Here is an 18,993-nt window from a genome sequence, read left to right on the forward strand (position 1 = left end):
ACATGGTTTATTAACAGGATTTTATTATTGTTACCCTGCAAGATTTTTACGCCTTCATCTTCGGCGGCATTCCTGACGTTAGATTACCGAGCATGTATGTTGCTACATTTCTACGTTATCAGCGTAAGTAAAAGCCGTGCTCAGTCCGTGTCGCTAACGTTATGCACTTATTACGCAGCAGCTGGTACAAAACAGTCTCCAGTCGGCGGGAAAACACTTACTTTTGCCGTTATCGGGTTGATGTGTAAGGTGTACACAGTAAGTGATCATAGTCTAAACGGTTACTTGCCATAACATTTACAATTGACTTCATTTTAAGTCTTCACTTTTATGGTCAGGCTTTGGTCTAGAATATGGCTTGCGCATGAACGTAACCGGCTTACATGTTTCAGAGGTACAAGTGTGAATTATTTTTTAATACAGCTGATTCTCGGCAGATGCCAGGAAAATGTTTTGCGAAAGTTTCTGAAGTGTGTTTCACATAAGATAAAAGCTTTTCGTTTCATTTTTTTTTTTTTGCATCCTTCCCGCTTTGCCAGTCGGACGAACTCGTTTGTGAGGCGAACACGAGTTTCACCGGCGATACGTTGTACATATATTTTCAGGGATAACACATCGCATCGACTGCTATTTCAGTGAGTCATTTTTACCTCACTCAAGTGAATTGTTCGCATTGCAATGCAATAACATGTCAATAGTGCATTTGTTCGTCGATACTACCAGATCAACTAAACTTGCAACTTTTGAGTGTTCATTAAAAAGCATGGAAAATGTTTGTAAGAATTCAGTGGATTAGTTTCTTCGCGAAGGCGATTCCCCCAGTGAATTGGCATTTTATTTAAGCCGAGATCAAGCGTACGTGGCATGAACGTAATTATATAACAGAAAAATTCCAGATGCTATACAGACTATTCATTTTCTCGAGGTACTAAGGTCGTTTTAATCCTCATCTTATAGGCGGACGAATCTACGTGTTGAGAGCAGGAATTGCTTATCTTCATAAATGTCGAGATCACCGGTTCTACATGAGTACAGAGCAGTCTAAGTGCGGTGATTAAAAGCGTAGCCGTCTGAGACTATTCTCCGTGCCGCAGTACCATATATGTTAGAATAAGCGCACCAATCCAAAGTCTGAAGCTCAAGTTGTTATACGCAGGATATCTTCGTAGAAGAACAAACATTCCCTCATTAATGGTCGAATTAGAACGCCTCGAAATTGGAATTGCATATCGGTAACAATATCATAGTTACTCAAACAAGTTTAATCCGTTCGAGTCCGTCACGGTCAGCTGGTGGACCAGTAGCCGAATTCCACCGGTGACTATAAACTCGCAGTAGTCCAAAATGAAACGCGAGTCCGAACCTCATCCCTGAGGAAAAACAGAAACCTTTCGACCCGACGATTATCTCAAGGATTTCAATGAGGACCCGTCCAGTGCTTGACGGTTACTCGGGCTTTTAAAAAGTTATCACGGCGGCGGTGGCTGATAAGGAGGACTCCGTTCCACTACGGAGTGGGAGATTCGAATCTCCGGTAGGCTTTAGAGGAGCGTGGACTTCGGTATAAGCCGGTTTCTAGGGTTTCTAGTAAACCGACGAATAATATCTTTCCTCCACCCACGACAACCGCAAGGCGAGGCGACGCGGCTAAAGCGGCGCCCGTTTTGCCGTTGGGATTCAAACCGCGGCCGCGTGTGTTCGAAACGCTATACTCCGTGCCTCCTCGCCGGTTTATAGTGGTATTTATCGTACCTGTGCAGCCGAGCCGAGTGGTAAGATACTATACAGTCGGCGTTCTACCTGCCGCTGACATTCTGTGGTGACGTCACAAAGATAGTACACCAACACACCGGACTCCCCGGTCGTCTGCTGCGTGACGTACCAACTTCAGTTGGGCACAACGCTTACTACACTCACCCACAAACATTCGAGCCGCCGACAGCCTCGACCTGGACGGTGACATTGCGCTACGGTTGATTTGAGGGAGAAACGATACCGATTCAAGGGAAAATTTACAGTTTCGAGAGTCTGCCAGTTCGGTGGCCGAGCGGCGCGCAGTCTGGCCACGAATTTTGACGGGGGTGCGAGTGTAATATCGGGCGATTATACGGCTTAGAATCGTGGATAATATAACGAAAGAAGTGAATAGAGTACAGTGAGTGAAGAGGTGAACGGATAAAAAACGTGTCTTGCGTAAAGCCTATTGGCGTTTAAAACTAGTGTGATAACGTTTTGGATACGCATTATAAGGAATAAAAAATTTCGAATCAGGCAAAAGGGAGGAGTTGACGATAAAGATGATGATAAATGTCATGCAAGGAGCAACGCGACGATATTGAGTGTCGAAACACTGCGTGGTGTGCAGCAGGTAAAAAAGTTCGGGTTCGTTTTTTCAACCGCGATACTGCAGTCCTTTTTCTTGAATAAATTTTGATTAAATTGGGGTGAATTTAACGGACAAATGTAGCAGCTGGGCGTCTCTGCAGCATACTTGCATATTCACGACACTCCAGGCATTTGCATTTGCATTTGGTAACACTTCGGGCCGAGTGATTGAATCGAATTTTGGTATTTCTGTGCGGTGTTTACAAGTGACGCAAACCAACGACCGATTTGTTTCAAAATATTTTTTCGTCTTGGTTCAACGAGTGGTGACCGCCTTCCACTTGTGACCTACTCACGTTCGCCGCTTGGTCATCGATGGTATAATGAGAACATAATGAATATCCCCATAGTATCTGGAGACATCGACGACGATGGTTACAAGCCCAAGTTCATCCGGGTAAGTTTTTCACATCACACACATACTACTGATCAATAAAAATTTTCCGTTAGCTACGTAATTCCATAATGTCAATGGAACCTGTAATAAACTCTGCTTGGATAGTGCGACTTAAGTTTTCAAGCTGGAATTGGCTGCTTTCACGTGCTAAACTAATACGTGCTAACGATGCCTACGACATTGTCCTGATTGAGTCAAGATAGTGAATTTAATTTGAAATAAATGAATGGAAATCGCTATTTTGTGGTGAATTGTTATTCTATCGTTTCACTGGAGCTCCGTCTCACGACTACATCGAATGTTATTCGTTAAGCTACAAAACACCCAGCATACCAATAGTGTGAACATAGTCGGTTACTCACAAGCAGATACAATTGCTAAGAGTGTACCGGTCAGGTTAATTTTTGTGAGCATGATCATGAATTCCAGAAGATATTCGTAATTTCTTGACAACAGTGAATCATAAATCGTCTCGAAACTTAGTATACTTTGATAAATTGATGCGCATATAAATCTAGGTACTATGACGAATGTGACGATGAAATTTCCAAGTAAAATTCCTCTTATCATCGTTACATATGAAAAGAAAAATATTGCTTACGAATTAAGTGGTTGTATACGATTACGCAAATTCAAAACCTCGCGATAAATTATTTACAATTACGTTACATAATAATTCAACGATATGCTGTACAGTTTGCGAGGAATTGAATACGAGAATGAATGATTATTCAAAAAATTACTATTATGTGTATCGAGGTGAGCTGCTAGAGTTGTGTATGTATAATTGCGGGACAGTGGACAGTTGTTTACGTGAATGTTGACGCTTCGTTGACGTCAGTTAAAAACAATTCCGTCAGCAGCAGCAATTACTGATCACCTGTATACGTTTTCCGGTTATCTACGGTGAATCCAGATTCATACCAAGAATGCCTAGACGTGGCATTGATCTATCATTCGGCAAGGTTCAACCATCAAAACTTGAATTCATTTTATACAATTACTACTGACGTTATACCGCGAAGACCCTGAGTACATTCGCGATGTATTCACCTTGATCAATTACATTACGCTTATCAAAATTTGATTGGCCTTTACCCGGCGTTGTTAAACTGTTTAATATTAGTATGCTATCAAAAGAACAATACAATTCCGATTCAGTATAGTCCAACTTTCAGAACTTGGCTCTTTAATTGTGCTGGATGATAGGCGTCTATTACATATAAACAGCTAATAGAAGTACAGAAAAAAATTCACAAGTATCAGCAGCAAGTCATAGTAAATGTATAAACACAAGAAATCCAATCAACGTCGTAGAGACCGACTATTACTAAGATTAAATCTTCTCAAAACAGTAAGTCGTATCCCAAGTTCTACTCCAAATTCAATCACTGCAATGCACGGTCGATGTTTGATTAATTTTTTTCATTAACTAATAATAATAATAATAATAATGAATAAAAATAATAAGTTAGACTGCAGAGATTTGATACAAATACATATGAAAGGGTGTAAGAGTGAAGGTGTACGGATTTTTCCGCGAACTCATATCGAGTCAATTGAGTCGCAGAATGAGAGATACGTCGATTGCTGGGACTCTAAATTACCACGGCAAAGTTCGTTGTAGTTGTGGCTCCTCTGGGGTTTTGTCCCTGTGTCTATTTACACGGTTTTACGTAACGCTTATGCAATTACCCCAGAGTCTCCGTACCACGCGTAGTGTACAGGTATGCATGTACATAGTTACATACACCATCAGCTCTGCATCGCAATTCGGAGTACAACTGAGGTAAAAAAAATGCACGAAAGTCATTTTTACGCGTGTATAAACAGTTGATCAAATGTGAATACCGTTTGTTCAGTTGTTGCCGTTGCGTGTTAATGAGGCCATGCCGACTACCAACTTACACACACTTATTGTTAGTAATATATCTGTGTTAACGCTAATGTGTAACATTAAAGGACAAACTCCAAAATGCAAAGTGAAATATCTAAATTCCATCAAGATCAGCACGACAAAAGTTTTGTACCGTGTTGCTAGTTTTGCTTGTAGAATTTAACGGCAAAATACGTTATCAAAATTCATTTAGTCCAATCTTGGAAATTAACGGCATTAGAATACGCATGGTCAAAATCACGCACGGAAATGGCGATAGTATATATTAAATTAAACGAAAGATAGAACTCGTACAGAATGTGAAAACCAGAACGACCTCGCTTTCAAAAGAGTTCGAGCGTGAGAAGAGGCTGCAGACGTGAAAATGGGTGGCTATAATGGGTGTCTGTTCCTCTCTGCTCTCCAGGTACACGGTATACATCCAAGTGCACATAAAAATGGCTATATAATACATGCATACGGGTATAGGTATATATAGCCAAGGGTCGAGACGCGTTTGTGTTTCTCCGAGGAGAATCCACCTCTCGCGAACAATGGTTAAAGTGGTTCAGTTTCCACAATTCTTCTGGTCGCGTTTCTCAACAACTTCTCTTTTGATGTTCCTAGGCCACTTCTTCAAGTGTCATTTTACTTCTCAGCTTGCTTCATCGAAAACGTACTTTACTTCAATTTACCATTCTCCGAGTGGGATAGTTGTTCACAAAAGTCCGATTGTTTCTATCAGTCCAGTTTTTCGCTAACTATCGAAATTATCTCACGATTAATCCTAATCTTGTTGCTGCTAATTGGATCTTGCTCCGGTCGAAACCTTGTGGAAGTTATTATACCCACGCAAAAATGGCTTCCTTGGTCACGATACTTCGATCGGATCTTGCTATTTCGCAGCTCGTGAGTAGAACACGCCAAAATTTTGGTCCTACAGTTATTTAGTACTTATACCGGACTTCTATTCGACAAAATCCGCAATACACGAAAGTTAAAGCTTCAAAATGTTAACGGAACTTGACTATCTTGACAAAGTGAAAGCGACAAAACTTGCAGCCGATATCATCTTCACGGCTTCGATTCTACCTTTCATTGTTTCACCTACCTTTTCAGGTATTTACCTTCATCTTTTCGTCTGCAGGTATAAATACTGTTAGGAATTTATTTTTATTTTTATGAATATTTACTGGGGACAGTGCAAAGTTGGAGATTGATAGGCATATTTTCAATCCCGAACGGAATTCGCAAATACTTGACGGTCCTCTCTGTCCAACGAATACCTGCCGATGCATGGTTTACAGTAGGTACCAATTATTTATGGAACCCGAGGTGTGGGTGCGCCTATGATGGGTCGAAGGAACTACCTGCCGTTAATACTGAACCATCGACGGTCCAAGGGGACGTGACGTCACGCCGACAGGTGGAACCCAGACAAGGAGCTTCCGGTTGTTATGCTTGGCTTACGGTTTTCCCCGAACTTGACATTGAAAATTCGACTCTTGTTCGACGGGTACAAAGAGTCTGCAATGCACTGCAATGCTTGTGCCTAAAAATTGAAAAGATTAAATGGAACTTTACGTGACCATCCCTGCAGTAACCATCTCGGCATAAATTCCATCACGGTGCAAGATCGATGCTTTAACGATCTCCCAAATGACTCGATATTCCCTAACTGCCGGTAAATCTGTTCCGCTGAATCGCACTGGACGCTTTTTTTTACTTCGGGTCCCATACGCAGCTCTTTTCTTTAGATTTTTGATCCTGACATTACGAGACGAGTTCACGGTGCATCCTTTCGTGCACACGAGCATATTTAGTAGGCACTCTGGGTTACAGGGCTCACCCATACACGTACACGTTTGTAACACACGACACACGAGTTTATGTATTTACCTTTACGTGCAGGTTACCGTGCGATATCTTTACAACCGCGGAGATATTCTATTATGTGCTCAGCGTATTTCGTATACATACAACCTTTGTCTGTAACTACCTGTACTACCTTTTCCAATAACATATCACAACCCTTTCATTTCGAGCTACTGCAGACAGAGTCAGGGCAGAAGGATTTTCGGTTTTGAAATTTCCGCAAGTCCTGCTGTGATTAGGAATTCATAAAAGTGCTGAATTCATTCGGAATAGTGGGTGGGAAACGGCAGTTTGCAACTGCGGTGTTGAAAACTTTAGCAGGGAGTGCATTTGCTTGTCGGCGTGGCGGAAATCGATCGGGAACTCCCAATTAAACTGCACGTGCATGACTGAACTCCCCGTGCAGCATGTTAAGTTAAGCGTCATTTTAAATTCATCGTGTATACGTATCGATAGCAACGTCAAAGGAAACGGTTGATTTCCGGTTCAGATCCTATGACGCTGAAACCGGATGGATGGTACCGCAGACTGGAGGTAGGAGAGATCAAAAATGAAAGGGTTGAGAAGCCCTCGGGGCTAGGGATGCAATTGGCGAGCAACGCTCGTCGTGTTCTCCACTTTTTCACTTTATCACAGCCGTGATTACTCATTGGAACCCGTTTCTTTTTTCCTTATTCCCCGTGAGTTTTCTTTAGGAGCAAGGCAAGATTATGCGTGCAAGGTTCTTGGTTTCACGTAACGAATAATAACACGTTTCACATGATCGATCGTAATTCGATAACCAATACAATTTATTCAACTCGGGAACCGCTGTGTTATATAAAAAAAAACGATGATGCGATACATAAAGTCTTATTATCTGCATTCGATATCTCGTATGAATTATCGGTCCGCGGTAGCTTGAAAAATGACGATGAACGAAGGGTAAGGCAAGGTTATTATCCTTCATCACCACCTCTCTGCACCGGAGGCACCTGAAGTGAATCATAATGACTCACGTACCGCGTAGAGTACAATGTATGCTCGAAGCACGATAACTCTTTGCTTCCGTTGGACCTTTGCACGGTTCAGTTGGTACGGTTTCAGGGCTTTCTCTTCGCCCTTACGCAGGGAGTAATAAAAATAAATGGACAGCAGCCCTGCCAATGTTCCGAAATCCGTTGTAGTTCTTTTCACGACCCAGCACGGCTCGGTGTATTGTTGTTATAAAGTTTGACGAGATCTGTCGGTCATTTCACTAGGGGGCAATTAAACCCTTTTCAACTTACCGTGCGTTCATTACCACGAATTTTAAAGACAGAGAGCTTAGACCTTGTCCAGCGTATTTCGCCGCATAGTTGATGGATATTCAGTGGTGCGTCACACGTGACGACGTATTTTAGGTATAGTCAGTCCCTCGGCTAGATACGCCTGAATAAAGTTTTCCCTTTTTTTCACGATTCGCGACCGTAATTAGCATGCGATTAGATCTACAAGGTCTTCCGACTCTTGCGCAACGACCGTGCCAAACGGAAACGCATATGATACATCAACGAAATAGAAATTCGTGAGAAACTGTTTATACACGTTTGTCGAGGGGATCTGGAGGAAAAGAGGACGAGATTCTCTTCTTACGAAATTTTATAAGCTCACATTTCAAGCCTTTTGTTTGCTCAGGCTGATAAGGAAATATCTGGCGTCGTCCCAGGGTGATCAAGTGAAAAAACTCGTCAAAGTTGCCGGGAAGAATTTCTTCGTTAGTTTTACTGGACCAGCATATTCCAAACCGAAGACGATTTTAGCTGTGCCAATATCTTAAAATATTTCAGTCTAATGATGCAGGTATAAGTTATGCAAAAACTAGTCACAGATCGAATCTACGATTGCGTAGGAATCGTACTCTCCCTTTTGACGTTGATTCGAGTGGTTGAGAAAGCATCAATTTCGATGGAAAATCAGATTTCTTGTTTGCAAAATAAGGCTTTCTAAAAGTAAAAACGGACTTGTAAATCCTAAGCATAGCAGGCATCGCCGATTTCTTGCTGCGATGATCAAACATACGAGTTTTGAAAACGGTGCACGTTACTTTTATAACCTTCTTGGGCTGGACGTCCCGCAGGGCAGGCGCTAAAATAAAATCAATGAACTTATCAGAATCTTTGATCTCGCGGAGTGGGTTGTACAGCCTTGTAGGCATTCGTATCCGACGTGAAGATATTCTTCGTTTCGTGCATGTGTGAACGCAGGTTATGTGGAGAGGTGTACCCTAACGTGAATCACCTGTATGTTTACCGGGGAAAGCAATGCGGAACTCTAGATGCGCAAAACGGGTGTTTTTATAACGTCGTATTGCGTCAATAAATAATACCAGTTGACAGTTGGACTTCCTCGTCAAATCGACTTTCGTATTCCTGTTAGATGCGGTGCAATTATCGGGGAACGGAACCTTCCGCGCAACGAGTATACAATGCAAAAGGTATTTTCAACACTCATTAAATTCTTGATTGATCAATTAGCGATTACATCGCTATCAATTCCGAAGTGCGAATATCACCCTTTTTATTCTTTGATCTCGCTGTACCTACATGGCGGACAGGAATATCTGGTTCATATCGTATCGATCTCTGCTCGGCCCATTAGTCGCGTAAGTGCAGTGTAGGTAGTCAGCGTTGGTGCTTAGAGGCGGGTTGATGGTATTTGCGGTGTATGAAAAATAAAGCCACGCACGGATGTGCTGCAGGTACATGCACTACATACCTTACAGCACACGGTTCTTCGAGGTTACAAAAGCGGAAATGTTTATCATTATACGAGAACGCGTGGTTTTAATGCTTGGCTTCTTGTCAGGTTCAAGGCACTTCCTTCCCAAGGTGCTTGTCTTCTTCTTGTCTTCGTAAGTCAACAATTCTGCAAAACTGTACAAGCGGATGGCGTGGCGAGGCACTCAACTCGTTGTTACAACGTTTATTCCCCTTTAAGTACAATTTTATTTTTCCGGCTCACGCATCACAAATCACAAAAAACTTTCAGCGATTCGCTGCGGCAGTTTTTCATCCTTCTATTTTTCCGTATTATCCCATTGGCTATTTCCTGCTATAACGTAGAAGTAAATATCGATATCCATTAAACTTCTTCGAAAAAATTTTATACCGTGGAGGAATTTTGACTCACGGTTTAAGAGTTTTTATCTTACACCTCAGGATACATTCCACGACGCACCCATTTGAAACGTTCGCGTGTCAGATCTCCGTAAATTGTATGAAATCGTTTACACCGAATTATGCAGTATACCCGACGGTTGTAATTGCTATTAATTTAACATCAATTATGATTATACATCATTCGTATAGCCAAGTATTAATGAAACGCATAGAATCACCGTAGACGTTGCGAGCCATGAGTGGAGGTTACAGGCGCATGGGCGCGTTGAACGACATCCATTACCATTTAAATTGTTCATGAACTGATACAGCGAGTTAATCGATGCTCAAATTACGTTGATCGCTTATTGGATAGAAAGCGCCGTCTGTATCGCCGACTCCATCGGCAAGGTAAACTTTTTTGCCGTCAATACCCATCCACAAAATGAATTTGTCGTTCCCCGAATGACTCTACGACATTATTCCTCACGCTCTGATCATTTAATTAGCACATTAATCGCTGCTTGAGATTCACACGCTGTTTAATCGCTATTTATAACCGTTCCAACAACATGCGATGAAGATAGTAGCTCGATCCGTTTCACGAGAACTGTGAAGAAAACTCTGTTCCTCTATAGGGGATGCTGATAAAACGGTGGAGCAAACGATGAGAAAGGCGAGAGAATAGAAAAGGAGAGAGAAAGGAATAAAATACTATGTACACAAGACTGGTGAAAGGTTGTAGAATACATCCAGAGGTAGAGTTCGTACTCTCACGTACCTGTAACTAACTTGGGTTGTGTGGGTTTAGCATCCGCCGGCTCACATGGCTGGATGTGAGTGCATGTAGATGTGTACGTGTATTTAACAGGGCGTTGGATGAACGCATGCACAGGTGTGTATATGTGGACACGGTAGTGGTTCTGGCTATCCCCCCACTTGCGGAAGAGAGCCTCTTTCCTCTTCTTTCGCTCGGCCGGTGTGCCCGGCTGCCATCGGTGAACTCCCAGGACTCAGACCACAGGTGTAACTCAAGCTACCGGTCGTACCAGCAGTTCGTATCGAGTGCTTTTCTCCGCAATTCAATAGCGGAAAGTGTCACCGAACGTTCGTGTTAGTAGGATGCCTGCCGAATCAGTGAGTGACGAAAAAGTGGCACCGTTGTGAACACCCCTTGATAACTGTGTGCTGCAGAAACGCGCGGGTTTCTTCTTCTCACACTTCTTCTTCTTCTCCTCCGCAAAATTCGAAAGTTTTCCTCGAGACTCGTTACTCTTTTTGCGCCAGCCAACTCATCCGTCACATTGGTCAGTTCTTCACCGACCGATGGACCGTGATCCATATTTTTCTTCTCCGGATGTCGAGAATATCTGAACACCTTTGGTGAGGTAAGACAGGCAGTTGCGTTTGAGGATCTGAAAGGGTCACACTACTTGGTTTTACATACGGGTTCCGCAATTTTAAAATTGCACGTTTGTTCTATTGTGAATTGTGAGAGCGCATCAGAAACGGACGAGATCACTATGATCGGTCTCTGCTCAGCCGTGACCGTCGTCGTTTTGTAATCCTGATGGCGAAGTGCGTGTGTGGTGCGTGAGTGACGTCGGAGACGTGTCGAAGGTGCGCCTGTAACAGAGGACGTCAACGGACGGATAAATATTCGATTGATCGCAATTGAATCGCGCAATCACGTTTCTCTGCACTCGCCATGCTGATACTACCGGACATAAAACTGCAGGTAATTAACGAGTGTTGCTTCTTTTTCCTTTCGAACGTTTAAAGAAATGAAATTTCTCCGCCGATTAACGATTGTCGAGAAAGTCCTGTAATACTCCCTCGGATCGATTATCATTTCCTCCGTAATATCGATGAAGTATTGAAATTATCCTATTGCACGAGGGACTCCGTGATGCATGCCAATGGTTTTTACGTAACTTCCTCCATGTCTTCTCCGCCAGTTTTTAGTACGATCGACGACGAACAGGCGTGACAAGATTTTATTGAATATTAAAAACGTGCCGCGTTTATATGGATTATATACTATAGCCTCGTGGCGAGAGCTTGGAATTTTTTCAGTTATCATCCGGACGTCGTCTAGTCTGATGTACCCAATTATGGGCACATAATTTATGATTTTATCTTTGGATCCTCGGGAGGAAGTTACTTTGGTCGTAAATCAAAGCAAACGATGTGTGTTTACTATCGCTTAAGTAAATGATCCCTCAATAATTTTACCCTTTTTTGATGTGCGTGTTGAATGCATGTAGCTTTATTGCAACATTTACGGATGTAGTCTTACCTCCATCGTCCACAATTCTGCAATCTTATAATTTGAAGCCAAAGAAGACAGCCCGCTGACATTCGATGACGAAATTAAGTAGCTATATTTGTTTTCGGCTACGCAAGTAAAGCAGTTTATTTTAATATCAGCTGTTATATTCGGTTCGAGGTTTCTCAATCCTGGCTCGTTATGTAATTTTAATGATTACCTCAACGTTATTATACATACGCGCTCGCATTATTCCGCAACTGAAACATACGCTAATACCACAGCCACGTGTTATATATGTTACAACCATGAACGGACAACATTTTTTTTTCCCATATGCCAGTATTACCAGTCTGAACTAGTGATTGAAAGTGTGTAGAAAGTTTTGAGATCGCGAGTGACGTTGATCTATCGAACTGAATAACGTTCTTTGAAGGGTCGTACCATCCGATCGAGTGAACGTATTGACTTGTCATTTTCAAGTTGCTCAATCTACGTTTTAAGTCATATACGAAATTCTCAAGTATGTCTATTTTCTTTCCGAGAGGTACAGTGTTAAATAACAACTGTGATGAGCAAGCGGAAATTACATATGTGTTTCTGGATCCGTTTCTCTATTCAAATGTAACATTTTTTCTAATAAGAACGCCGGTATGACGAATTATTTAAAAAAATGGTTCACCTCGGTGTATCAACTGCTGCTGAAGAGTTCTGAATTTCGAAATGCGTTTCGCACCGGCCAGCGGTTCGTGGAATCATCTTTCACTGCAGAAAACGAGCACCTACTTGCTTAATTAGCACAATCCATCGAGATTTCCCGCGAAAGATACGGGTAATAATTATACATACGTACGACGTAACGTACGTAGAGGTGAGAATAACGATTATTAGTTCGCTGAAAATGTGAAATTATAAGTGTAACAGTTTGTTGGGACTATGGAAATCCCGTGAAACTCGATTATCTAAAATTTGAAAATATAGCAAAGTTATTGCGTCGACATCACATGCATAATTATATCAACAATTGTAGCCGTAAGTACGTTACGCCTACGGTGAATTATTGGAGCTAAGAAGATATGTAGGTAGCGTAAAGTTTTTGTTAAAGATTTGCATTAATTATCAACGCTTGAAGTACTTGGTATTACATTATACGCGTTAGCAGCAGGCCAACGTACTCGAATAGCTGCACTCGTGTCCGTTAGTTACTGAATTTAAAAGATCTCTTTCAATCACGTAAGTAGGTGCGTAGCTCTCGTTTCTTCCCCTCTATCTTCCTCTCTCATCTTTCTTCTATAAGCGGGTAATTACCATACCTTAATCCCAACATCCTTTTCGCTTGCATACGATATGCCAAAAAAATCTTCCACGAGGTCCGAATTTGCGTGAAACATTTCTACGGCGTCGTAATTACAGGCAATTCATTCCTATGTATATACATGTAGTATTACTTATTCAAAATTACTCACCTCACGGCGCGAATCAGCCATTCTAGTTCAACCGACTTTTCTAATCCAACATTAGGTCGTGATCTTCAGACCAGAAGCGTTATATAATTCCGAATTTTGATAATGACTTTCATGTCTTTCAAGCTATGCCGAGTTGAACTAGAAATTATATTATTTAAACTGTCGGGATTCGGACGAAATTTAAAAATGCTACGTTCAAGGTATAAATAACGCTTGACGAGGAGTTTTTGACAAAATGAATGAAAGGATCGTGAAATGAATTTTAAACTGATAATCTAACACGCGTTGCAGGTATACATTATATCGTTCACGTTTTTATAACTTTAATTATTATGATTACACTTCCGCTGGTTATTGCAGGAAGCTAAAGTTGCGTGAAATACGATGCAATGGAGCGCAGTGCCGCGAAACTTGTATCAGACTTACAATTAATAATAAACTTGGTGTGACTATGGCGCGACTGTAAGTCAGCCGCGGTATTCATCCTTAACGATCGTACTTTGTAGATGCTGTATAGGGCTGTGCCAGAGATGATCTGTTGTTACGCGTGTGCGCCATGCGTATTCTCCTGCAGTCAATTTGCATTTCAACACTTGTATAATTATAAGTATGCATATAAGTCTGTATAATGGCAGCGCTGGCACGAAAGTAGCGACAACACGGAGGACAAAAAAGTCTCGAGCATCTTCTTCGCGTGTCGAAGCTGCACAACTATGTGGAACAAAAAAGAGACATTGAAAATTACCTCGAATGACGTAGAAGTCCCGAGGCGTTCGGACGTTGACTCTCCCTCGTTGAAATCTCGCGTCTCCGGCCGTGTACGCTGCATCATACATGCGTACGTACGTATTACAGGTACGTATACGTATATATACGTAGCATACATTCAACGGAGGTGAAATCGGAAATCGACGGTCACGAATCGACGCAAATTCCGTATTTGAATAATTGAGGAAGTCAGAACTGAATATTACGGTCCATTCTGTAATGTAAATTGCAAATGCAGGATGATGCGGCTTGATTCTTTTTTTCCTTTCGATCCCGTTTGTGCCGCAGGTCGCAGCAATACTCATTAGACGCTGGGACTGCATGCGATGCATCTGCTCCCGTAGCCGCATCAAACGTCGATCTAGTACCACGTACCCTCGCCGTATAATACAGTAGTTAGTATCTTGATCTTCGCGTAATTAGGTCCAAGTCTTCGATGATAGGCACTGGATCTTCTAGAAGGATTGTCTGACGATACTTTACTCGAAAATTCTATTAGACACGTATGGTTTCGGAATTGCCCGTAGATTTAGTGCGAATGAAACTATGGCCGGGGAAGAGAACAAAGTCTCGATCCTTGCGTAACTTCTCGATGGAATTTCTAAGCACGCACAACTTTCGTCTCCGTTAGTCCGCCTGGATGGGCAACGTCGCGTTTTACAATTTCGCGGTGCGTATTGCCTGTTGGGGGCTTTTTTACGGGCACAACGTTTTCGATTTCTCAAATTCCTCGCGGGCAATCAAGCCGAGTCGACGATACGCGTCAATGACCATCGTTGGCCCCGTCAAACAACGCCAACCGTTGAGTTGAGTTGAGTTGAGTTAAGCTGCGCATCTTTCCACTCTAACGTGCAATTTGTTAACGTAATCTGTGTCTGACTAATCCACCGCCGCCGCCGCTGTTCAATTTTGCCGCAGCCCGCAGGGGAATCCTATAACCGAAAGCGGTAATTCGCGGACGTAAAACGCAGGGATAACCCGTCAGCATACGTATATGTGTGTGAACAGCGCGCGGGATCCAAATACGAATTTAATACCCTTTATATATGCCCGTCGTAATTTTATCCTCGTCATAAATAATTCAAAAGATTATAAATACCCCGGTTATTACAGTGTCCTCGAAACTTTCAACTTTTCGTAAAAATTCTTACGCTCCTCCTGCAGCTGATGCAGAGCTTTTATGGTATTCATGTGCCTATGTGCATAAATTGCTACGGCTTCTTAACTATGTATTTGCGGTATGATGATCTTGAACTGTTCGAAAGATTTATGGCTAATTAAACGAGAAGATTGAGGTTTAGATATTGGACAATTATTGTATAACTTTTAAGAATGTAATTATGTATCGTTAACGCGAAAGCGTAGATGAATTTTTCAAAATTGGTACGACGCAGATTATTCTACAAGTTGGTATCACAAATCAAGGTGTCACAATTAGGAAAATAATACGAATTACAACGAGTTTTTCTCTCTCGATGTAATCAAAGAAAAAGAACTCGTATTTTTAGGAAGCAATGAAAACGGGACAGCATTTATATTTTCACCATTTTTAGAATTTCACATATACCGACTGATCTCAAATCTTTCGCGAGTTTCAAGGAATCATGCAACATATCATTAACCGGGTTCACGGAAGCAAGCTTACCATTCCACATCAAGATCAATGGATACAATATTCGTTTCTGACATTGTCCATAAACGAGCTCAAATGATCCGTTGCCCTTTCAATGCTCAGCAATCTGAAATTCTATCACAGTGCGAAGCCGATGAGACGAACTGCACGAAATAGAAACTTAATCACGGTGCTCGTTGGAAGATTGGTATGTGCCTACATGTCCGCAGCGCGGTCTCCGGAGATTTCGCGAGACTTGCTGACATCTGATACAGCCGTGTTTCTCTGGCTCCAATTAAGCGCACATGCAGGGACTTCGATCGAAGGGTGCAGATTCGTACGTGTCAATCTTTGCCGCACGCATGCGTCCCCGGTAGTTTGTACGAATTTTCTCTTGTAGTTACAGTCTCTGCCAGTGTGCGTTTATAAGCATTACACACAGGCACTATTCATATGATCAAGACACCATGCGTACCTGTCTACCTGCAATATCACGTGTCACCCGTTTTCTCTTCCGCAGCCCCGAAGGTACTCGAATGAAGAACCGCTCCTGCAGAGTTGCACTCACTTCGTTTTTGCATTATAATATACTTTCCCACCGTGATCCGTTAGGCGGATAGTCACAACATGACTGTGTACCCAATTTCATCGGTACAGAGATGCGATGCATCAAAGTCCGGATTCAACGCGGAACATGGTGAAGGTGGCAGGAGCAGCCGTACATGAACCCGAAGATGAAATAAGCCTTGATATTGTCATCTTGGGTATATGAAAGTTCCTGGACACAACCCAGTCCAGATGATCGTGGAACAACCTACGAATATACATTCGTTACGCAGGGAATTAATTGGCAGGTTTGTTTTCACTCGCAAATTTGAATAAAGCACACGCAAGGCCGTTTCGGAGACGTGGAAGTCACTTTGGCAAGGTGCAGCCAACGTTGTACGGAAACGTTCGGGGTGATTCGAACGATGACCTAGTGCCGACGTCGATAGTAGCCCGTCGAGTCCTCGCTGCTGCAGAGGAGGCCTCGATATCTTGGCGTCTTCTCCGACGTGGCCGCATTCCATTAGAGCCGAGTCGACTACCCAACGCCGGAGGCAGGCGTGGTAAACCGCGTATGCGGCGAAATATTGGGACCAATAATACGGGACGAGAAATTGAAGAAACCGAAATGAAAATCAGTCGTGGAAAAAGTGTAAAGAGATCCAAAGAAAAACTGCACTAATTGTAAGTAAATCGATCCACAAGCCCGTCTCGGTTGATTTACAGGAGCACCACTGCGGGAACAATCTATTTCGTGTGCTCCAATCTGCATATGATCCTTACTTAGTGTGTATGTGTGTGTGTATAACTAATACCTATGTACATACATATATACAGGTATGCAACTCTCATTTCGGTGTGACATGATTAGGCGGCCAAGCGTTGAGGCCACGAGTGATACCTCCTATCTCTCGAGTCGCCTCAAGGACGAGATGACCTTGCACTGCTTTCCAATCTTAATTAGTTGCAACCTCTGTGCACGACGTGCCGTGTTGGAACAAGTATTGGTTGTAAAAGTGACGGTTGCGATTAACTAACGAGTATGCAGGTTATTAATTCGAGAGTGGTACTTTCTTTTTCTTTTTCTTTTTCTTTTTTCTTTTAAATAGTTAATCATTTCGTTGAAAAATATTCAAGGGTTTATTCAACGATTATGATGCAGTTTAATTTTTCAATATAATTAAATCAGAGCAATTAACGACGGTCTTAAAACTAGAAGGAGCCTGACGGCGTGACTTGCTTAACGGTGTGGAAAAATCCCTATATGCATGACACCGCTCATTCATTGCTTGCGAACTTGCTTATATACATGTATTCGAATCCGTTCCGCTTGAGATAATTACTCATTCTGTATATATATATATATTTATTATGCAATCCTGTAGGATATTAAAATTGTTTAACATTTAATTAATGTTGGGAAATGTTCGAGTTATATCATTTTTTTCTGTCAAGATGTTTCATTTTCGAACACTGCGATGATCCTTGGCGTACGAATGCTTACTTATATATTACATTACATGTGTAACGGTGAGCCGAAAAATCCATGCGAATCGATTGCCAATTGAGTATAAATATACCAACGTCATAAATGAACTCTCAGAGGTACAAGAAAACTAATAATTCTTCTTCGGTGAATAAATTTCAACGCCCGTCTACTTAGAATTTATTTATTTATTTTTCATTTTTTCAATGTCTAGACGAGGGATTCGGATAGGTACACAATTGACTTGGAGTGATATTCATAATGACAAGAATGTGTCTGTTCGACGTGTGTTTTCGTCGTTACCGTCGTCGTCGTCGTTGTTGTTGTATTCGGATCTCTATGCACAGACATATAAAAGATTGTTTAAAATAAATGTAAGAAAAATTGCTGCAGCAAACGATTTAAGACTGTATTTTTTTCATACGGCCACCGGCGCCGTGATTTTATTTCATAGCTACGTACCTACATCAAAGGCACACGCAATATATGCCTCAAGTTCTTATACTCATAAATAATAAATAAACTCGTGCAATTTGCAGTAATTATCTTCCCCCGTTACGCGCACCTAACTGGATTCTATTTTTAATTATTGTAGGTATACACCGTCGCGTAATTGAATACTCCCCGCGTGATCCACGTTGTGATTATATTAAATTAGCATTGTTTGTCAAGCCACTGCGAAGATAAGCGGAATGCTGCCGTACTGACGATACTAATTATCGATCAAACAAGAATCCGGTACGTCGTGAAGAATTTGATGAACAGCCATAACTTTCATTTCGCTACGTAATATCCCGAGCTTCTCATGCAAATCCCAATGCTTGACTATACTTTTCATACCTTCCGTGGACGTTATACAAATTTCGGCGATCAATATTCATTGTCTCGGACGGGCATACTCCATTTAATACGTTCCGCATTACCATCGATCACAATATCTAACCTGCCTTCAGAAATAAAGTACGAAAATCCTCGAAATTCAGCTTTTCGGTAGCTCAGGATTTACACCGCAACTATCATTCCCTCTTCCAGAAGTGGATGTCAGTCAGTTCCAGGCTCCTGCGCAAACAAGCAACTCGTTCGCTCGATGAGCCCAGGATGAATCCGAGCAACGCGACGGTCACACCCTTGTCCTCTGGTTCCGGAGAAGCTACGTATGCTCTTCGCCGAAGCTGTGCGTCGCGTCGACCGGAT

The 18,993-nt window shown here is 42.0% G+C and overlaps 1 protein-coding gene across 2 annotated transcripts in view; it reads left to right on the forward strand.

Annotated features, from left to right (window-relative positions):
- The first annotated feature begins 1,847 nt into the window (after positions 1-1,847).
- Positions 1,848-18,993, forward strand: part of LOC107216629 (rhophilin-2) — a 50,737-nt gene continuing 33,591 nt past the window's right edge. The window contains exon 1 of one of the 2 annotated variants that reach the window (XM_015653876.2): positions 1,848-2,782. In XM_015653876.2, coding sequence (XP_015509362.1) covers positions 2,720-2,782 — 63 coding nt within the window. In that variant the 5' untranslated portion in view covers positions 1,848-2,719. Of the gene's footprint in view, positions 2,783-11,264; positions 11,391-18,993 lie in introns of those variants that run through there. The other variant, XM_046734931.1, reaches the window with a different exon arrangement.

The sequence above is a fragment of the Neodiprion lecontei genome, chromosome 3 (genome assembly GCF_021901455.1).
Source record: "Neodiprion lecontei isolate iyNeoLeco1 chromosome 3, iyNeoLeco1.1, whole genome shotgun sequence".
NCBI classification, from domain to species: Eukaryota; Metazoa; Arthropoda; class Insecta; order Hymenoptera; family Diprionidae; genus Neodiprion; species Neodiprion lecontei.